The 24,515-nt window shown below is 32.5% G+C and overlaps 1 protein-coding gene across 1 annotated transcript; it reads left to right on the top strand.

Moving 5' to 3' along the window:
• The first annotated feature begins 6,372 nt into the window (after nt 1-6,372).
• Nucleotides 6,373-22,204, top strand: LOC139513453 (uncharacterized). The gene is made up of 7 exons (XM_071301941.1): nt 6,373-6,684; nt 6,999-7,150; nt 10,871-12,080; nt 13,781-13,915; nt 18,849-18,947; nt 19,755-19,846; nt 21,649-22,204. Exons 1-7 carry the CDS (start codon nt 6,564-6,566, stop codon nt 21,931-21,933), a joined length of 2,094 nt encoding a protein of 697 aa, XP_071158042.1. The 5' UTR covers nt 6,373-6,563; the 3' UTR covers nt 21,934-22,204.
• The last annotated feature ends 2,311 nt before the right edge of the window (nt 22,205-24,515 follow it).

Consider the following 24,515-nt stretch of genomic DNA (forward strand, 5'->3'; position numbering starts at 1 on the left):
GAAGTTTGTGCATCTCGGGTTCAGCTCGTTGTTTTACAGTCACCGAGTTACATATTTTTACAACCGGCACGAGTAAAAGACCTTCTAACACTTTATGTTGATTATTCTAAAAGATTCAACTACTTCATGCTTATTCAGGACGAGAGGTTTTAAATAATTATGTTTCTACAGAGAGTTCAATTAACCTATAAGTTCCATGACTAATTTTCTCAATTCTTTCCAATCATTCGTATCACCAAAAAAAATGTATGTATTTTTTAACACTGAATCCAAATTGTGTATATACCCTTTATAGAGAAATTCTTTCTACAAAGGTATTTTGATTGATAAAGGAAATGTACGGTATACATTAATAAGACAAAAATCAAGCAAGCAACACAACATGCATAGCCATTACGGTTTACAACATTCTGAAGGATAACAACAAGTGTTATTATAAAAATAAGGATATATGGTATGATTGCCATGATACAACTATCCACCAAAGTTCAAATGAAGTGGATTTAAGCAATAAAAGGTAACCTTATTGAAGTCGTACGCCTTCAAAAATGAGAAAAACCCATATGGTGTGGTCGGCAATAAAAGGTTCCGACATGAAAATTTGAAACTATTCAGTTAAGGAAAGTCTCATTTATAGCAAATCATTTTACGAAAAACAAATATGACAGACAAGAAACAACGGCAAAACTACAGGCTCCTGACTTGAGACAGGCAAATACAGAATTTGGGGGAGTTAAATATGTTTGTGAGCGCTCAACCCTTCCTAACCTGGAAAAGTGGTGTAAAAGAACAAAACAAGAATAAACTATAAAAATCAGTTGGAAAAGGTTTAACGCATCAGATGGATACAAACAGAAGTTTATCTAACACAAAGTGTACGTGAACGGGTACTTTTACATCCCAAACACAAAACAAAAAACACTAAGCACAGATATGAGAGTACTCGCAGTTATTGACGGCTAGTTCAAAGAATGAAAAAAAAATATGTATCGGCGGATCAGTACACATCCAACATCCAATGTATTTAGTGTAAAGACGTCATTAACAGTCAGAGAAAAACATAATCTTTACACAGGTCGTATCTGCATTTCGGACTCGGTTAACAACATCACCGTACAATTTAGGATGTGCTTTTTCGTTTGAAATAAGTTTTCTGCAGGTAGAGCCTGATCATTGGGAATTTTTGTTAGAAAAGACGAATATGATGATTTTTTTAATGTTTTCTTGCAAGGAAAAGTGGAAGGAAGATGTTGAGTTGTTTTAAATTTGTTTCTTATTGGTTCAAATTCAAGCAATTAAAAATTGACACTGTATTATATACAAATAGAAAGATGTGGTTTAGTTGACAATGAGACAACTCTCCACCAGAGACCAACTGACACAGAAGTTTACAACTATAGGTCACTCTACGACCTTCACATGTTACCGAATGCGTTACAAAAAAGTGATCCGTTTTTTAAAACATCTAGAACTTGAAAAAGAAAAAAATCTCCTAGAGTCCAATTTCTAAACCTTAATCCGCAGGACAAAATTATTTTGTTAAAAGCTGTAGCAATTTAACAAAATTATACATTTTCTCGGTATTCTGTGATAGGGAGACCCTTCATTGTGCTGCTGTATCTTCATATATAAAGTGCTGATTATTTTCGAAAAGCCGTTGTCCCATTTGAAACAAAAGAATCAGCATCAATAAAATTAGGCATATACTTGTGATTAATCTTATTTGTGACTTCCCCCCTTTTTTTTTGGCTATCAATTTGGTTGTTAAATAAGAATAAGTGCAACATCCTCAGTTCAATATCAGATTGAAATATATTTAATTATCAAACTTTGATATGAAAAATTATATACCCTTTAAATGGTCATTTTCGACAAAAATAGTTTTAAAAGGTTCATAAGTTTAAATGACATTTTTAACGACAATAAATATTTGACAGGTCCATTTAGGACCTCCAAAAATATTGTAAAATTCGTTATCTCAGATTGAAAACACGAATTTATAGAATTGTATAAACATGTCACAGGTTTTTTTTTTATGTCCGACAACACAGAAAAAACAAAAGACATGTAGAAGTCAAAAGTTTTCTAAAATAATTGTGAATCGAATTAACAGAATTTATAAAAGATACTTAAAACAAACCTGTATAAAAACGAATGGCTTACATGTGTACACATATCAATATCGATGTCAATATGGGATAGGGACAGCCCATATGTGTAAGAAAAACACCCGAAACTGACGACATGAATTATATGCTTTGTGTGTTGAATAAGAGTATACGTGTATTGTTTGTGCGTGTTCTTTTATATAGCAATTGCTCTGGAAACAAAGTTAAGCTTGCCACTCTTTCAGTAGACCAGTAGAGCTCCGTACCTGTAAAACAAAGTTAAGCTTGTCCCTCTTTCAGTAGACCAGTAACGCTCCGTACCTGTAAAATAAAGTTAAGCTTGTCCCTCTTTCAGTAGACCAGTAACGCTCCGTAACTGTAAAACAAAGTTAAGCTTGTCCCTCTTTCAGTAGACCAGTAATGCTCCGTACCTGTAAAACAAAGTTAAGCTTGTCCCTCTTTCAGTAGACCAGTAACGCTCCGTACCTGTAAAATAAAGTTAAGCTTGTCCCTCTTTCAGTAGACCAGTAACGCTTCGTACCTGTAAAACAAAGTTAAGCTTGTCACTCTTTCAGTAGACCAGTAACGCTCCGTACCTGTAAAATAAAGTTAAGCTTGTCCCTCTTTCAGTAGACCAGTAACGCGCCGTACCTGTAAAACAAAGTTAAGCTTGTCACTCTTTCAGTAGACAAGTAACGCTCCGTACCTGTAAAATAAAGTTAAGCTTGTCCCTCTTTCAGTAGACCAGTAACGCTCCGTACCTGTAAAACAAAGTTAAGCTTGTCACTCTTTCAGTAGACCAGTAACGCTCCGTACCTGTAAAATAAAGTTAAGCTTGTCCCTCTTTCAGTAGATCAGTAACGCTCCGTACATGTAAAACAAAGTTTAGCTTGTCCTCTTTCAGTAGACCAGTAACGCTCCGTACCTGTAAAATAAAGTTAAGCTTGTCCCTCTTTCAGTAGACCAGTAACGCTCCGTACCTGTAAAACAAAGTTAAGTTTGTCCCTCTTTCAGTAGACCAGTAACGCTCCGTACCTGTAAAATAAAGTTAAGCTTGTCCCTCTTTTAGTAGACAAGTAACGCTCCGTACCTGTAAAATAAAGTTAAGCTTGTCACTCTTTCAGTAGACCAGTAACGCTCCGTACCTGTAAAATAAAGTTAAGCTTGTCCCTCTTTCAGTAGACAAGCAACGCTCCGTTCCTGTAAAATAAAGTTAAGCTTGTCACTCTTTCAGTAGACAAGTAACGCTCCGTACCTGTAAAACAAAGTTAAGCTTGTCACTCTTTCAGTAGACAAGTAACGCTCCGTACCTGTAAAATAAAGTTAAGCTTGTCACTCTTTCAGTAGACCAGTAACACTCCGTAATATCGAATACTTAATTTAGATACAATTAAGTAACACGGCACATTTTTGTGTCACTAAACGGTCCCAAAAAAGCTTTTCCCCGCACGAATGTAAAACTTGTCTTCCGCTGGCATATGTATTAGTTTGACATCTGTATCTAAGTGACAGCGTTGTGTATGCAGCAAGAAACCTATAGACACATTTGGTAATAGATGATTGAGCGTTGTTTTAAGATATTTTCCCTAATATTACATGTGTATTCTAGTTTACTGCAAGTTTCCAGTGGTCATATTGCTAATCTGATGAAATGGTAACAACGCTCAATATGTTCAACGTGACTCAAAAATTATCTATTTTTTCGATTGAACTGGTTCAGTGATTCTCATACATTTGTAATTCCTCATTTCCCATACACAGTGAATTCTCCAATCTAACTATGCAGCAGATGAAGTTTTATTTAGCAATGATCACAATAGAGTTACTTAAAAATTATAATTAAAGATAAATACGATGACTAATTATTTCAATTTCAATTTTGAACTGTTTGATAAATTATTATGCTAGCCAGTTGCGTATCAATTAATTCAAACACATGTGACAGTTATGACGAATTCACAGCGGTGATGCTAACAGTAACAAAAATATAAAGGCAAAACATATAAGTCATATTTTAAAGACAAAAAATGTACATATAACACTACAAGAAAAACTGAAGATCAAACAACACGAACGAAACCAAAACCCGCGAGTGAACTCAAGAAAAGAAGCCACTTTGTGTTATACTTAAAATACATGTCGCGTTCTTTGTGATAAATAAAAATTCCAACAAGTCACTTTCGTTGAATTCATAATCGACGAAAGGTGAAAGACACCGATACATGTAGGAACTTGAAGTATGAATTTTTGATACTGTAAATAAAACTATGATTGCGTCTGTAAAACTTACGGAGAGTGACTTCTATTCTACAATAAAGATCTTGTTTTTCATTCGCTTGCTTCCATGTATGCAGCATTACAACATCACCAAAATCCTAATATGAAACGCAACCCTTCGAATATCGATATATTATTTATCAACTGATATGGGAAATTTCACTCTTCACGGTTTGATTGAACGATCGTTTATCAAAGATGAAAGTTCACTTACGAAAAAAGATGATATTTCGCGCGTGGTAAAGTTTAGATCTAAAATTATCCTAGTGTCATCAACACTTTAGAGTAGCAATAATGCACGTAGTCATCCGTCTAGAGTGAGAGTGTAACATCTTAGTTGTAGCGGAACGTTACTTCCATGGTTATTGATTTCTTCTTGATTTAATTCGTATTAAGGAGCGCCTGCATCACTTCCGCTTTATATCTTCTCTGTGTTTGTGTTTTTACAATTTGTTTCAACAGAGTTGTTTTTCATTTACTAAAACGTTCAAATAACTTACGTGTTACATTACACATTTAAGTAGAGTTTCTAGTAGTTTAGTTTGTAGTGGGTCTCTTTGGGGTTTAAGCGTGACGCGGGATTGCCGATTTTTTGTAAGCGTGACACGTGACACGTCAAATTATAGTGCCGTGAAAACGGGAAATGAAGTCTAACGGGACGCGGGAAATTAGAAAAAAATGAGAATTGCTTACGTACATAGTGTAAGCGGGATATGGGAATCTGACAAAACAATAAGCGGGATCCGGGATCAGACCCCCACCCCTTAATGAGACCCCCTTTGAACAGTACACTCTCTTAAGGGGTAACTAAACACTTTGGCTAAAGTAGATTTGGCATGTTAAATTCCATAAAATTTTGACAAATATTTACCTGCTTTGACCTGTTGAAAAAAAATATAAAAATGTACAGCACAAAATTTACAGGAATAATATCATTTGATAAATATCATAGATCATTGAGAAGCTTGATTTCTCTATACTAATAGTGTGTTAAGCTGAATTTCAAAGAGTTGACTTCCTTAGTTCTGTACCCCCTTAAGGTAAAAACAGTTCACCAATGTAACTATCAGTAAAGGGTTTAGATTACTTGATGAACTGTAAATTAACATCCACGAAACACCCGAAGCATGAAATCAAAATGCTACTCTGGCTTAGTTTGAACGAGACAAACTAGATGTTAAAAAAAATATCTAACACATCTGGTTAAAATAAGAACAATTTTGGACATCTCACACAATGATACATGTAATTAAAAACCGAACATTAAAAAAAAAAAAATCTTTTTCAGCTAGAAAGATAAGATGATTGATTATTGTTTACCTAGTACAGGACGAATAGCTTTTCTCAGTGTGAAAAGTCGTCCATTGAGTGATGATATCAATGCACCAAAACATTATGTTTTAGTTTTGCTTATGATTAATTTATTTTTTATATTTATTACAAAATTCACGTTGCTATAGTTTCAGTAATCGATCAAGACATATAAACATGCAACCCTATTAACATATGACTTCGTTTTTAGTCTATTTTGGAATTTAAGTGTAGTTTTGGTGTAATCATGAACACATTTTTTAAAGCTTAAGTTTCTGGTAACGAATTTCCGTGAACTTATAATAATATTTTCAGTCAAACAGATCACATTTTAATGAAATTGAAAATGTTTCCCTCGACTTTATCGCAACACTTTTATGTTCGTTAATGATAAAAAAAAAAATAGAAAAAAAACTTATCGGAAGAAACATTGCGTTGTGTTTCACGTCCAGGAGGGTTGCTATATAGGCAATAATTATAATTAACACTTTGCCGTCTTACGAAAGTTCTTATAGAATTAAGTGTGAATAAACGACCATTGTGTATCTTCGCAGAGCATACCTTGTATGTCAGGAAAATAGCTACTGGATAAAAATTTAGAATATTGGATTCGGGATACATTTACAAATTTAGAAATATTAGGAAATTCATTACATAATATAAAGGTTTTTATATTTTGGTAATATCTGAATATACTGATTTCAAAAGGTAACTTTTAGCCGAAATACTATTTGAATAATTATATACTGACAACTAAATATTCTATATTTTCAGTAAACATGTAGTTCGAAACATTCCTGTGTAGTCTTAATTTTTATCAAACATAGTCATTATGTTTAGGGAGAATTTATAATATATTCCAAGATAATGTCAGAAGAGAAAGTTTTAGAGGAGGAGAATGGCCAAGTCAACTGTGGCGGATCAGTGGTCAGTGATCATTCGGAAACAGAAATTCTAGATGTTGTACAGCCACCATTATTTGGCAGAGGTAATGTATAAGCAAAAATAATGTATACATTTTTTAACACTTTATATAGCTTGTTTTAGGATATATTTCAGTAATATGCAAACTTAGAATTAAAAGGAAACCGTGAAATACTATTTTTTTGTAATATCGATGAAAACTACTCTTTGATCAGCTTAATATACTTTGTGAAAGATTTTATTTCTAAAACATCTTTCTTATTCAGTTTTAAATTCAAGTAGTGTTTGCATGAATGTTTAAATTAAATATGTTTTTTGAAACACATCGATTTCAATATTTTCACATAAATGCATGAACTATATTTTTATTAATTGTAGGCATTTGTAGAGATGAGCCCTTGTCAAAAACCGGCAAAAAATTACAACTGTTTAAAATGTTATGTCTCACTGTTATACCTATCATAGGTTTATGGGGTTACACTGTATATACTTTAGCAGATATACTGAACAGTAGAGCGGAAAATGACAAGGTAAGTTTTATTCCTCAAGTCCAACTATCCAACAATGGGTGAGGCGAGAAAATAGAATTCAAAGGCTACATTTCAAGCAAATGAGGTTGACAAATTCAAATCGAATACTGTAACTATTCTGATCAAAAGTTATTTCGAGACCACAATAATATATTTATAATACATAATTTTATAAATTATCTCATACGTTTAGTTGAAATATACATGGAAACTCTAGTCGTCTTCACTTTGTACCTTTTTTTGTTGTTATGGATGTATATATACCCTGCCACGTCCGAGTTGTGTTTTTGTTAGATGTTTTTCTGCTTAGTATTGATCTGATGATTTAACCCTTTCATTTGATTTTTATAGATTTGCTCTCTCATGTTGTGTCATAACACAACTGTCCAAGGTTTTTGAGAGGTTCAAGCGACCACAGTCATGTTTAACCTAGACACATTCGTTATGTGCCTGTCCCAAGTCAGTAGCCTGTAATTCAGTGGTTGTTTTCATATCTGTTACATTTGTTTTTTCGTTAATTGTTTTGTTATGAAATACGCCCGTAACAGAGAAGTGATCGAATTGATGTTTCTTTACCGTCAAAATTAGCTACGTTATCGACAAACTTAATGAGTGGTGACCGAACTATTGGTACTTTAACGTTAAAAAGATTGACAATGCTTACAAACTTTCATGTGTCGATAATTAAGTTTAATACCGATAATATTGAAAATAATTCTAATAATATGAAACAAAATATGTCCATGCACCATTTCGATTGGGCGAAAAGTAGTCATTTCTTCAAAGTCAGAACAGAAAAAAAAAGATTTATGGAAGGACGTCTTGATAGTATTATTTCCTTTACAATTTTACCCAAAACTAAAAGAAATATACTGGTAAACAATTAAAAAGGTGTTTGATAGGAATGAAGTCCTTTCCTTTTTCGGACTACAATGTGTACCGTAAGTGTGATGGATTTGAATTCAATCAATAGCTTTTAAATGTTTTCTCATATGTATACACAAAAGGGAGGACTGGTATTTGTACTTCTGTTAGAATATGTCTTCGTCCGTTTCACATACCAAACATTTTTCTAGTACAGTTTAAACGGGAAAATTTTGTTGAGAATTTTTTTTAATATGACAAAATAACGAGCAAAACTATTTCTTGCAATGGCACACACAGAGAATATTTTTTTTTAGTAAAAATCAGTAAAAAAAAATTTCTCCAAAATATACCATGGCCAGGACCTGACAGTTTTTTTTAGCAGTGTTCAAATGAAAATCGTCCGGAAAACTGCGCTTGCTATCATTTTGAGGGATCATGCAACATTTCACCTATTACCCATAAACAACATCGGTTCTCAATTACTAAAAAAAGTTCTAAAAGATAATTTCAAATCAGAGTAAACATATTAAAACTTCCTAATATCCAGTCGAATTTGTCTATTATAGGTTACACAAAGCTGGTATTTAAAACGCTTGTATCAGGGAAAACATTTTTCTTTGACTTTTAAAACATGTAGGGGAAACGGATTTCCTAACCATTAACATATAATATTCCGTATTTCTGATTTTTTGTTCGATTTATCGTAAATTATACGACTTCTTTTATGACTACGTGAACTTGTGTTATTTATTTTTGCTGGTCTTTGGGAAGACAATTTACAATTGTGCAGTGAACGGAGGGAGGCACTTATACATAACCTTAGAATTCTGTTTGGAAACAAAAATAAATTCCCAATATATAAATATACATACCGACACACGTCCACTTGTATATTTGTCCATCTGATGAGTTAAGCCATTTTCAATTGATTTTTATAGTTCGTTCATATGTTGAACTGTTATACCACTGTCCCAGGTTAGGGGGAGGGTTGGGATCCCGCTAACATGTTTAACCTCGCCACATTATTTCTGTATGTGCCTGTCCCAAGTCAGGAGCCTGTAATTCAGTGGTTGTCGTTTGTTTATGTGTTACATATTTGTTTTTCGTTCTTTTTTTTTACATAAATAAGCCGTTAGTTTTCTCGTTTGAATTGTTTTACATTGTCTTATCGGGGCCTTTTATAGCTGACTGCGGTATGGGCTTTGCTCATTGTTGAAGGCCGTACGATGACCTATAGTTGTTAATGTCTGTGTCATTTTGGTCTTTTGTGGATAGTTGTCTCATTTGCAATAATACCACATCTTCTTTTTTATATAATGTATGAATATTATATGTCGTGTACATGATTGGATTTTGTAGATATAACTACCGCACAGAAAAAGTATCATGGATTTCGAGGCTTTCATATTCAAGGTTTTGAATTCAACCCTTGTTGAAAACCTGTGGAGACCTCTACAGTTCCTTAAAACATCAATTATTTTTTTGTAAATTGAGTGCCTTCTCCTTGAACATGCTAACACTTAAGTCATATCTTTTCATTTTCATATTGTTTCCCCTGTTTGTCTCTGTTGTCTTGATTGTTGGAACGATTAGTGGTATCTAACAATATTTATGAAAACTTTCTGAGAAACGTAACTTATTCTGACGGTAAAGAAACGCGAATTCGATCACTACTCTGTTACGGGCTGTAGCTATAGGCCGTTAGTTTTCTCTATTGATTTTTTTTAACATATTTTTCATGCCAGTGCATTTTATAGCCAGCGGTGCCGTATTAGGTCATCGTTAATTGAAGGCCTTATGGTTAACTACATTTGGTGGCCTCCATTTTATTTAAATTGTTTAATCGTAAAATTGGCAATCAACAACATAATTTTATTTTTATATGGAAACGCATGTGTCTTGTTTTCATTATTTATTGAACATGTTCCATTAGAAGCAATACTGATATGTCAATATTCTAATGGTTGCGGCTTATCGATTAACTAAAAAAATCATATTCATATAGAAAATGTAAAGTAAGAAATGAATATTAAAATTGTTTCTCATCGTCCCTATCTTAATACAATTTCCAAAATTTACCTCTTTTTCGATGTAATTGCATAAAATGTTTGAATAATATCCGCATGAATTTGCATAGAAGTGTTAATCCTTTGTAGACTTTTTTTAAATGCCAATTTTCTTGTCGAACTTGAAACATATACTTAGAATTAATCCTATACATTGTTCCAGTGATGCTACATTTTTTAAATCATATTATCTACATACAATATATCTTGGACATAGTCCAAGAATATATATGCATCAACTTTATTCGAACTTCTAGAAGATTTATCACATAAGAAAAGATAACTGAGGTTGACATATGTTAAATCATAAATTCGCTTAGCAATCTTTAGGTTTTTTTTCATGGTTATTCTGGCATTAATGATACCGCTGTTTTTACATAGAAATATTTGTTTTCGCTGTTTCTTTCTACGAAATCATTTAACCTTTCTTGAGAATTTAATATCCCTCCTTGTTGAGAACGTACTAAATAATGAATAGTTTTATTATTCATTGTTTGCAAGATCGTTATTTTTGTCAACAGATTTCCCAATATATTACTAAGAAATTTGTAAAAATATCTATTCATATCTCAATTTGTCAATAGAGCTCTTGTTCCTTCTATAAAAGTAAACTTTTGTAAGAACGTGTTCCCCTCCTTTGACATATATAATAAATAATGTTTACCCTTTCCAGTTTAGATATTTCTACACAGAAACCTCTATAGTGCTCTTATATTCACTTTACATTACGATTCACATGTTCCCTAATTATTTGCAGAAATAATAATATAAGTCTTACTTTTTGCAGCAACGATCTTCAGTGTACTATAGCATTGACGTGGGACAATTGGTACATCGACTCCAAGTAGAACGTGACATGAGTGTATTATACCTTAGTGAACTTGGACCAGAAACTAGAACTTTTCTTTTGGCAGAATACATCAATACTGACAGGACTATTGATCGGTTGTCATACTGGCCCGGCGATCTGGATAAAGCGAACGGTGCCATGTTTTTATCAAAGGCAAATTTTAGAGATTACTTGGCTGCACATCGACAGATTCTAAGTCGCGACCAATTTTCGATTCAAGACGAAATTGATTTTTATTCGCGTATTATCGACACAACGATTTATTGGTTATACAATACGATCACAGAATCCAAATTTTCTTTAGTATGGAAGATACTTGTTGCGTATCAGAAGCTGGCAAGTGCGAAAGAAAACGTTGGTGTAGAGCGAGCGTTAGGTACCATGTTCTATTCAAGGGGAGGTTTCGAGTCTCATTCGTACTTTGAAACATACAATAAAAGACTTCACAGTTTTCGTGCGCATATGAAAACAGCAGGAATGTACTCTGAATTCGTAAGGCAAATATACAACGTCGGACTGCGAGAACAAAACAACGGTACCAACATCACATCAATCATCGAAAGTTTCAGAACTGAAATTCAAAACGTGGAAAATACTTCAACAATTGATATTGCCAAATCAAGATATTGGTTTGATAATATGACCATTTATATGGATACTCTTCTTGACATTCAAACACAGATGGCTCAGAAAGTAATTAAAATCTTAGATGTAGCCATTGAAGATTTGACCATTGACCTAGCCGTATACGCCATTTTACTTGTTGTGGTTATACTGATGTGTCCCTTGGTCATTTTGGCAACTGAAAGTCTGACGAGTAGTATTCAGATTTATGCATTGACGCTTGTTGATAAGACTAATGAGTTAGCTAGTGAAAAGGCTCGGAAGGATGGATTGCTATACCAAATGGTTCCAAGGCAAATTGCTAATCGCTTGAAAAAGCAAAAGAAAGTGGAGGCCGAATACTTTAAGTCAGTGACCGTGTGTTTTGCTGATGTGTATGGTTTTGGTCATATTACGGTAGAACTCACACCCAAAGAATTAATAATATTACTTGGATCCTTACATAACACTGTTGACAACATTTTGGAAGAATTCGACGCGTTCAAAGTAGAAACGATTAATGACAGCTTCATGGTTGCATCAGGTATGACTTATATAATAATTATTACATTCGAGAAACTGTGACAAGCATTAGCAACTTTTAATGCAAACTCAATGGAATATGCGTTAATTAAGGCAATAAATCATTGACAGCATAACAATAAATTGCTTTCAAAGTCTAGATGACTTGACGGTTAAACTAGTCTGTAATCCTAATCGTTTCAAATATATATAGCAATTTGAAACGCATGCAGATGTTATTTAATTTTTCATATTAATGTTTTCTCGAAATTCTACCAGTTATTCAAAACCAATACAAGGAATTCAGAATCAAAATACCCTTCATTACAAATACAGTACACACAGAGAGGACATAATCTCATACATCAAACACTATGTAAAAACTTGGTGTCACACCAGGAAACTCCAGCAACTCTCTCCAAATCTTTGGAGGAAATTGGGAGAAACTTGGAGTTATTCCTCCCTAAAACTCCTAAATTGTATATTACCTGGGTGTCTTTCCTCCTAACACCATGATTTTTATTGCTATAATTACCTTTGAAATGTGCCAGTAGTTGTTGACTACAATAAACATTTCTTGTGTTTCCTGTCATTAATTATATAAATGGCAGTCACATTGATTTGTAAAATTTGAAGTACATCAAATTTATATAGAAAATATTTAAAAAATCACATGTTTATATAATTAGATGATTATAATTATTGGAATTTAAGACATGTTTTTTTTACTGAATTTATACAATCTTTCTTTTAAATTTCAATGAAAACTAAAGAGAAATCTAAATTTCCAAATTTTTTTACATACATTTATTATTTGTTTTTATCATTAAATATTTTTTTATTCTGACTACAAATCAAACTAGACATTTTTGATAATGTACAAATGATGTTAGAAGGTAAATAATTTTCCAATCTTACAAGATAAACAAAAACAAATATCAATACATATTTTATATGAATTTTAAAATTTCATTTCATAACCTTTTAAATTATTTCAGAAATAAAACTTAAAGATAAATATTTCAAATAGGATAAAGTTTTAGAATAGTTGACCCGTAATTACCTGTTAATGTCAGACCAAAGTAAATTGCTTTGTTGATTTTTATTACTTTTACCTGCAATCAACAAGTCATAAAATCCTCACAGATGGGAGTAAGTACGTGGTGTTTTTTGGGAGAGCAATCTGTTTCACAGTGTGACACTGTGTTGCACCAGAATCTGTGTTGGGAGTATGAGATTATATCCTCTCTGTGTGTACTGTACTTGACATGCAAAAATATACCCCGACAATGCATAATTGAAAAAGCTGATTCAACCTTTTCAAAAACTCCTACTGCATTACTTATATTAAATTACATCTTATTTTATTTGGAAGTAACACAGATTGCTCACATGCGAATCAAATGCACTTCTTTCCAGATTGCAACATTACAGTACAGTATTATGAAATACTCATTGTAATAATAAATAATATTGTAACAATTCGAAATACTTTTTTCATAACTATTTATCTTTCTTTGCAGATTTTTCATCATTTTCATAACATAACATACTTAGTATGAGAGCATCATCGTGCAACCCGATTCCTGGCGAGATTTGGTTATTTTTAGTTTCAAGACCTTAAACCTCTAGCGTATCTACAGTAGTTCATTACTGAAACATAAGTATGAACAATCAAACAATCATAATCCTGTTTTTCAAACATTTTTTTTTTATTTTAAGGATTGCCACATAGAAGTTCTGATCGTCATGCAACTGAAATAGCCAACTTTTCCTTGAAAATGCTTAATACAGTGACAGAGATGAAATTCTGCAATGGACATAGAACTATAAAATTGAGGATTGGAATACACACAGGTATGGTTTGTCCAGACAAACATTGTATTCGTAACAATTCCCTATTGGGATCAAAATTGAAGAAATGTTATTCAAAATACCATTTTCTGTTATTAAACATTTCGGATGTATACATAGTTTCCTCTCTGAAAACCATGTTGCGCCATACACTAAACATAAACTTGCATCACTATTTTTTGCGTTGACTTCCATCGAACATTTCATTTTACGATATAGAACATGTAAAATATAGATTTTTCAAACTTCAAATTTCCGACTAACTCATATCCCTGGGTTTTTTTTTTTTATATAAGTTTATGAAATTCTTTTAAAGCAGATACACTAAAGTTTATATCATGCAATTTGGTGATCAAATAGAGGTCTTCACCTGATTACCAGTTCCTTACTTTGATTTATTTTTAATTAACAGCAACGATTATATTTTATGAAAAAAACAATTGAAATATCCAAAATCACCGTAATAATGGCGTCTATGGCCATTGTTATATTATAGTTCGTTTCTGTGTGTGTTACAATTTAACGTTGCGTCGTTTGTTTTCTCTTATTTTTGAGTGTATATTGACATTGCGATAAGACGTGTCACGGTACTTGTCTATCCCAAATTCATGTATTTGGTTTTGATGTTATATTTGTTATTCTCGTGGGATTTAGTCTGATGCTTGGTCCGTTTCTGTGTGTGTTAGTTACATTGTATTGTTGTGTCGTTGTTCTACTCTTATATTTATGCATTTCCCTCAGTTTTAGTTTGTTACCCCGATTTTGTTTTGTGTCCATGGATTTATGAGTTTGAACAACGGTATACTACTGTTGCCTTTATTTATCTACTTATGATTTGATTCAAGATCTATTTTTATTAGATCTTTTTACATCTTCGTGGAAGACCTTTCGATTTTGTTCTGATTCCTTTTCTCTTCTAACATTATTTATCCTGACATATGTTTTATCGCTTTATATCATTATATATTGAACAGTGATAATGGTGACACTCTTTTCATTGCATAACCGAATACTAACCCCTGTGAGAGTTATCTCCCTGTCTATATTTCTACTGGACGTGACTCTGTACATCCCGTCATTGTGTTATTGTTCTAAGATCATTTTGTATTTTTGTATTTTTGTCTTTCTTTTTTGCTAATATGCTTTTTCTAAATGCCTTTTGGGTTTCTTTGATAAAAAGGACGTGGTTCTGTACTTATACACCCAGTCATTGTGCTATTCTGCTATTGTAAATTTTGTGTTTTTGTCTTTCATATTTGCTTATCTGCTTTGTTTATATGCCTGTTTGTGCTTCTTTGTTACATATTTGTTTGTTTTTAAGGATATTAAGATTATAACACAATGTTGACTGCTGTACTCTTATTTTTGACATGTTTACCTATTATGTCTGTTTGTTTTGTTCACGCATCGTTGTCATTATAATGGAATTTGATGCGACTGTCATACAAGTGGGAGGTTTAGCTAGCTATAAAACCAGGTTTAATCCACCATGTTCTACATAAGAAAATGCCTGTACCAAGTCAGGAATATGACAGTTGTTATCTATTCGTTGCATTTTTGATGTGTTTGAGTTTTGGATTTTTCATTTTGAATTTTCCTCGGAGATCAGTATTTTTGTGATTTTACTTTCTACTATTTCTTTTTATCTCTACTCATCTGAAACCACAAACATATCGATGTTCTATGTTTTCCAAATAGTTCGTTACATCCTTATCATGATGAACCAATGAAAACCTGAATGAAATGAGACGAAATGTATCTATACATTTCATAGATAATTATCTTTTTACATAATTTAGGCATTTGAAAAAGAAAATACATTCATATTCAACGCTATTAGTTTTACATATATTAAATGTTTTGTCATTTAGCTTGTAATCTTTCATATAGATCACTTTTTGATTTCAAAGGAATAAGAAATTATTCTCAAGGAGTATGATCTCGTTCCGAAATGTCCAGTTAGATAAAACATCGAAATTGACTACCCAGACTTTTGGCGGTATACGCTGTCTCGAAATGATTAGAACTCCAGTGTCCTACACCATTTGAGCTTCTTCACACATATTTTCCTTTTATTCATCGAGTTCCCCTAGACGCTCAATTTCAAAATATATTCTCTTGAACCCTCCATTTTGGGCTTTCTCCAAGAATTTGCAATTTCAAGTTATTTCTGGTTGCTTATGTATGCAAATCGGTTGGCATGCCCTATGCTTGCATACAGCAAATTTGTTCAATATATTATATGTGTTCACCATATATTTGGATCACTTGGGTCAATTAAATGATTTAACTCACAAAATTCTATGCGCACTGAATGGAATGGCATAGTTTTGTGACAATTACTTTAAAAATGAATCCATGTGACCATAAGTAGAGGGGGAAAAGAAGAATACAACTGGTTATGTTATATATTGATAGTCCGAAAATAAAAGGTATTTAATGAATGGAGATAAATATTTCTGCTTGGTAATTGATCGATTATGATTTTGTGAATAACATTCTTATTTGAATATTTTGATATATTATATCAGTATAAACTGTGCCCCAAGTTTCTAACAAATCACGAAAAGGTAGTCAGAAGCTCGACTTGAAATGCATTTCCTATCCACGCACCTAATTTTAATCCATTTGGTGCTCAGGTTATTCTTGTGTTCCACTCCCATGGTTGAAGGCATAGCACAACAACATTTAAAAACCCAAGGGACCTTACATATTAAGTTCCAGGTAATTTTGACGTCAACAAAGTGACCATCTGCATACATAGTTAAAACAATTGATTTCATTAAATATATAACTTGTAATAAATTCCAGTATTTTATAAGTTGTATTCGTTATGTTTCCATAGTTACAATGATAATATTTCTTCAATCTGATATATTTTAATTTACACCTACAAATATTATCCACATATTGTCGGACGTCGGGCAAATTTGTTCTTTCAATTTATTTCACACGACGGTTATTTTTTATACAACCTTTACAACATTTACAGTTTCAGAGTGTTATTCTGTTTACCGGTTTAAGAGCACATAATAGCTAGAGCATTTATAGATATTTTGACAATATTATAAATGCTTTATCATGATTGTTATGCTTCGTTCACACGTAATTCGAATTCGATTTGCATCAACTAATTCGAATTAGTTTAATTCCCATGGAATTAGTTTAATTCGCATTTGAAACGTTTTACGTCCAAACGACGTTAACTTTTAATTCGTATTAACAAAAACGCATTTCTAATTCGAATTGGATAATGCGATTTAGCCAATTCGAATCAATTCGCATTTAAAAAGAAGAGTGTGTGAACGCGATTAGCGAATTCGATTCGCATTCGATTTGAATTAAATTAGAATTAAATGTAAGCTTGAACGAGGCATAAATTGCAGTTTCATAATAAAAAAAACATTTTAAAGGAGGTAAACATATTAATTGTCTTCAATACATCATTTCAATTATCGTATTATCATTGCTACCGACTGAAGGTTGCATTTCTGTAAATATTGACAATGCAATTTCCGATAGGAACTCCCTTCACGGCTAAAACTGTACCACTTTTACTATGAAGTTTTGAAAAAATTCTATGAATATTCTAAATCTCCCCAAAAGAGGCGTGGTTTGAGAAACAGCTGTATTTACAAAGTGCAACCTGAAAGTGCTGATATATGTAAGACAATGGAAAACAATGTTTGCAAGTTGAGTTTTAGTCTCTCCACTATTTAAATTGCAGCAGGTTTCAACAAACTTCCAACTTGATCCCTGCCAGGAAAACATACATAGGAAAAATGTCCTTTTCATCTTTCAGTGAGATTTTTGTACTGAAATTAACAATTAACAATTAACGTTGCTCTGAATAAACTTAAGTATCTCAAGGCTTTAAAGCTTCGATACTTTATAGAAATTATGTTACCTTGAAGTTGTACAAACCCTATTATTACGGCAGATTCAAGAGTGTATGTGTTCTCGTTTGCCATTTAACACAATTATTTTGCCACCATTTTATACAGAATAACATGTCTGTACCAAGGAATATGACAGTTGTTATACATTCGTTTGATTGGTTTTATCATTTGATTTTGCCATTTGACTAGGAACTTTCCGTTTTGAATTTTCCGTACAGTTCAGTATTTTTGTGATTTTACTTTTTTTTATGTCGTGTACAGCACATCTTGATTTATTTTATCTATCGTATATGTAAACCCGATAGGGTAGAGTTTAGAAAGGAAATGTTCGGTGTTTTGTCTTCTCTTTTTCATAGATTAGATATATATGCTCACAATTGCACCATATATTGTCGGGTGTCTGCGTAGGTATGCCATAATTATTACTTAAATCTGATTTAAATCTGCGTGACAGAAACAAACGCATCATCTCAACAGAATACAAGTTATGGAAATCTAATATGTGTTAACATTGTATTGGTATCGAGCAATTCCCCTATAGATTGGTTTTATATGTAATGCAATTTAATATGGGTAGCTATATGTTAACAAAATTGAAAACCTATTCATAATCACAATAAACAGAATTATTATAAAAAAAAATGTTCCACTTAAACAATCGTTTTGATTGAGGAAGTGTTAATATTACGTCTATAGGAACGTTTATAATTGAAATCTTTCAATATATGTTACTTCAAAAATAAATCTGAAATTTTTAACATGATTAAAAATTAAATGTTGCTTCATTCTAGATTTGCTGATAACTTATAGTTCTTTTAATTGTGTTTATTACACAATCCCATTTATCAAAAACAAAATACGTGTGAATTATGTTAGCAGCAAAATAAAATAAAAAAAGTTTTTATTCAATCCATCTATCGTCGACCAAGTTGTCAGTATTTCGGCACGGGTGTGTTTGTATTCTATTAGTAGGTCTTCATATCATATTTGGTCTTTTTTACAAACCCATTCCTACAAATAATTTATCATCTTTTCAGGTCCATGTATGGCTGGAATTATAGGATTCAAAGTACCGAAATACTGTTTATTTGGAGAAACTATCAACTTGGCAACAAGAATCAAAGCCAACAGCACCCGTAACTATTCTTATTTGTTCAAACCAATAATAATATGTATTCAATTGCTTTAGTTTTGCTAAACAATTAGTTTTGCTAAACAACTATCAGAACCCATTGTAATTACTGACATTAACTATACAGTATTACAGTTTGAAATATCAAAACAGAAACTATAACGAAAAAAAAGGTTCTTATTTGTAAATTTTATGTATCTATTGATAAAAAGTGGGCAAAAGATACAAAAAACGAAACGAAAACGAACTGACAATCCCATTGCATAGCGAAACACGACTAAAAGACAAACAACAGTCAACAAAATGCAAAATAGAAAACTAAAGAGTGAGCAGTAGGAACATCATAAAAAACGTGAGGGATCTCATGTGCCCTGGAAGGGTGAGCAGATCCTGCTCCAAATGTCACATATGTCGCATGTCGATGACTTACTATTGATCTCATCAAGGCTTCGTGTTAGCGTGCATGCAGGAGTGCGAGATGTCATTGGTTTGATCTCCAACCATGTAATAAGATAGACTTAAAAATGTTATTTGCTGCTTTTTTACAAATAAGAGTATGGCCTGGTCGGCTTGGAACTAGAATAATATTTCAGCATAAAATGTCGTGGTATTTGGAACGTAACATTAGGAACTGGCAAGTTAATGATTTACTTGTTTATATCAGACTACTATCACAGCGATTGAAACACAGAGTTATGCTTTTACTAGACAATTCATTATAAATGTATCCATATGAACATGACAGAATTTTAAGTAGAATTTAGATAGATGATATTGTTTTATTTGTTCCTATCTCGATATATTCTTGTAGCTAACAAGATACATATCAGCAACACAACAAACACGATTCTCAGTAAATACAGAGAATTCAAAATTGAAAAGAAAGGAGAAGTTACTCAGCAGGTAAGTAGATAAATCATAACGTTGAATCTGATGAATTTAAAATTGTTGATAGTTATTTAGATATCCTTAATAGAGCATGGCAACCATAATTTTGATAAACGAAATTCAGTTATTCAAATCATTGTCGAATAAATTTATCCTTTTGAAATATTAGATTTCTTATGTATGATGTACATAAAAATTTAAAACAATAATAATCATATTGACCAAACAAACCACTGCAAGTACAGTGAAACCTGTCCAAACCGAACACCCACGGGACTTTGCGTTTTGTTCGGTTTTCACAGGTGTTCGGATTGTAGAGGTAGACGGAAGTCGACACCAAAATAATTTTGGCAGGAATAATAGGTGACACAACAGCCGACAGTTTATTTTTGTGTTGATTTAGATGTAAATGTAAAAATAAAAGAAGATAAAAGATAGACGTTTTGCTACATTTTTGTTTATAAATAAAACGCCACTGCGCCAATCACGCTCGTCGTTGGGAGATGTCCGACGTGGAGCGATTTTGCTTTTTATAATTATTTTCTCATTCGTTAATTCACTGACCAATTCAGATTCACAGTCACTGTCATATGACGATTCCGTAGTTGAATGGGGAATATCATTGTACACATGAGTTCTCGGACTAAACTGGTCACCCGCTGATTGATACTTCGGCACACGATAACAGTGAAACAACAGCAGGGGTCCAGTTTATTCTCGGACTTTATCGTTGCTAAATAGCTAACGGAAGTCTTCGGGAGCATTCGAATCAAATATATAGGGCCTTTAATGGGAATCCAGCAATTGAAATCCATTGACCTTATTGTGTTACACGACTTCTTAATCCGGTGAAAGGCTTTAAAACTTTTATTTAATTAAACAGTTTAGCTACAGAATGGCAGTTTCGATTTTGTGGCCGTAATTATTTGAGTAAGGTGCATTTAATTGATCTGAGGGAAAGTTCCTTTCTTGTCATTATCGGCGATGGGGGTAGTTGACCAGTTTAACGTTTCTTTACAAAAAAATCACTTTATACGTGCACACAGACATGCTAATTAGTTTGTTATAACAACTCACAAGTTCATTAAACCTCAAATACCTTCGGGGATACTCTGCCATCCTGTGTTTGTTTAATTAAATCATGCAAATAATTAATTATATTTTATTGTTTTGATTGGTATTGATCGATTTTGACAGGTAATTTTTAGATACAAATTTACTAACGAGCCTTCAAAAAGCGTTCGGAATTCGGTGTTGACAGGGTTCGGTTTTTTCAGGTTAGATTAACGTTAATTGATAGGGAAATTTTGTGGGACTTTGAAAATTGTTCGGTTTAAACTGAAATTCGGTTTTATCAGGGTTCGGTTTACCCAGGTTTCACTGTATAAATAACTTTTTGTTGTTCCATTATTTTGTTTTATATCTGGTTTCTGTTTTTATTCGAAAGTAGAAATGGACATTTGATTATTCATTATTCAGATTATTACATCTTTCCTTCAGATGCAAATGGTTAGTGGGTTTATTATCTTTTATTTTAGAATTAATCCGAAGCAAACCTCTTAAACGTTCGTCCTACTATGTGTATAGCCGTTCACATTATTAACATCACCGAGGACATATCAGCGCTAAAAGTTTTGAGACGTTCGTGTCTTTTAAACTGAAATGTTTTGGCGAATTACATTTATCAAATACATTTTTTGGATGTGAACTCGTACACTTTTGGGCAATTGGTGATTTGAAGGACGCGTTTGGGCGGAATAGACACGTTTTGGTATAAGAATTTTCATGTCATTTTATCAAAATTATTTTTTTTCTAGGGAAAAACTGATATAATTACTTACTGGCTCGTCAGAAAAAGTGGCGATGCAAATCATCGAGTTCACGAACTTGATACAGATAAACGACAAGGAAGGCAGGGAGATGGGAATGAAGAAGACTTTCCAGGGGAAATTGCTGCAGTGCAAGAATCAAATGAATACGTGCCTGCCAAGAGTAATGGAAAGTCTAAAGAGGATAACAGAAACACCGCTAGAGTTGCACCAACAGTTGCAGAAAAAGAAAAAGAGAAAAAAGCTATGAAAAAGATGAAGATACAAAAATAAATTGTTTTTCATCAATTTATAAACACAAAATGAGTATCTTAAAACTTTACAGATAGCTTGTTCCAATATTTTTGTAAAATTCCGGGTTGCAGAGTTAACACAACGTTTTAACTTGTATTTTCTTTGTTTTACATTGCACAATGACGTTTGAACTGACATTGATACATTCACTTCAAGCTGACAAGGTCTTTAAGTGATGTGCATGTTTTGTTTAAAACTACACTTTCCCATTATTATAGACTTCATTCAAATTAATTTTCCGTTTATCTAAATTCAGATCCAACAAGAATGTGTCCTCAGTACACGAATGCCCCACTCGCACTATCATTTTCCATGTCATGTTCAGTGGACTGGCATTAAAATTAGAAAGATCATATCATAGGGGACATGTGTACTAAGTTTGAAGTCGATTGGACTTAAACTTCATCAAAAACTACCTTGACCAAAAACTTTAACCTGAAGCGGGACAGACGGACGGACGAACGAACGGACAGACGGACGGACGGACGCACAGACCAGAAAACATAATGCCCCTCTACTATCGTAGGTGGGGCATAAAAATCGATGAATATTTTTTGCATCCAAATATTCATTGAACTTTTTTTTCGTGGATTTGTCAAAATTATGTGAAATACTTATAAGATATTAGAAATCCTATTTAAATTTTTTAAAAAGATGCATCCATGCTGCATATTTCCGTGCCGGTTTATATGGATAATTTGAAATTTACCTGCTTCTCTACATTCGGATTTTTTTGTCGAAGTTCATCAATCATGACCGGGATACACAATTGTTGTTTTAACTTACCTTATAATTTTTTTAATGATTTTGTGTATTATTCTTTTTATTTCAGAATCTGTAAATACTATCATTCTTCCATGTTTGTTTACTTTTTCTTTCATTTCTTGTGCTATGCGATTGTCAATTTTCTCATGAAAGTGTTATGGCAAGGCATTTCATCCGGAAAAGCTGTTGGCGAATTACAGTACGGGAAGATAATAGCCTAATGGAAGATTTCGATAAATTAAAGGATTTTCTATTGAAAAAATGTCTATATTCACATGTTTTACATTAAAACTTAGTTTTCCAAATACATAAAACATATTCCTTCATTTTGTTACATTTGAAGGAACACATTACTTTAATATCATTATATCTTTTTTTATAACTTTTTTTTACATAAACTACAAATGGAAAAAAGTATTGAACAACCCTTATTTTTCTCACAAGCCAAAATATTATAACATATAATATTTATTGCTCCAAAAGTATATAAATTATGTATTCCAGCTATTGGCAATTATAAATAAATAAAAAAGATTGATGAAAAATAACAAATCTGATAAAGTACATCTTTGTCAAACAATAGGATGTTTTGGGTATTGAAAATGAATAATAAACTTAGGGTGCCAAAATTAGAAAAGTTCAATAGACTAATGACTTTTTGGGGACGCAGGAATATGTGTCAGTGGTTGCAATAAACACAACAATGTTTAACACCGAGTGATACCAACGTACACACGAATCACAGATGATAACCATATTCTAATTGCATGGTTGAATTGTTGAAATTGTTGTTGTAGTAATTTTTACCACTCCTGGTGCACAACTTGAGATAAATCATCAATTGAGTAAATCGGGATATAATTTGTCGTCATGGTACTTGAGAGGTTATCACCATTTCAACTTGAGCTCAATCTTTGAAGCAGGAATGACAAAGACTATATAACACCAATGGTTTCAATGTTTTAACCACGCAATTAAAAGACGGTTAATTCGTTGAGATGTAGGAACAGTGGTTTCACTCGAAATTGGGTTTTGTCACGTTTTTGTCACCATCGAAACATTTCTCGTTCCAAAAAATGAAATAAATTTATTTATGTATGCCTATGGTCTGATCTGTAACAAAATGGTTTTATTTGTATAGTTTTGAGGCTAGGAATATATTTCTTGTTATAATACTTTGATGAGAGAGAGAGAACTTCTGGATGGTGCGATACTTTTACTTTTCTATGTGTATACATGGCTATTTTTTTGCTAAAGTTATTTTTGTTGTTATATTATGTATAACCCTTTATTAAAAAGTGTAATGCTGTTTTCCAGTAGCTCAAAGAGAATATTTATCAGCCATTTTTCCTATTTACAAAAAATAATTTTTAGTCACTTTTATCCAAATAAAAATCATATTTCAAACTGGCCAATTTCAGTAATTGAATTTTTCGCAATCTTGAAAGGTAACTCTACAGGAAACATTGAATAAAAATATTAAACTCAATTACAAGGCCGATAAACTATTAAAACCAATAAGGACAGCACACTTGTTATATGCTCAGGTTGTGTAAGCATACAGAACAATATTTCTCGATCAGAAGCCAGAATTTAACCACATTAGCTACATGTTTATTACACGGGTATATAAGAGTATTAAAATCGTCTAGAAACCGAAATTTAGGTAAGAATTTTTCCTTTTACTACGAGTGTCGTATCAAAAAAGTAAGAATAAATGAACACTCGGTAATCCAACGATCAATAGAGTTACCTTTCATAATCGTGGAAGTCCTTCATGACCTCATTGAATATTT

The sequence above is a fragment of the Mytilus edulis genome, chromosome 2 (assembly GCF_963676685.1).
Source record: "Mytilus edulis chromosome 2, xbMytEdul2.2, whole genome shotgun sequence".
NCBI lineage: Eukaryota > Metazoa > Mollusca > Bivalvia > Mytilida > Mytilidae > Mytilus > Mytilus edulis.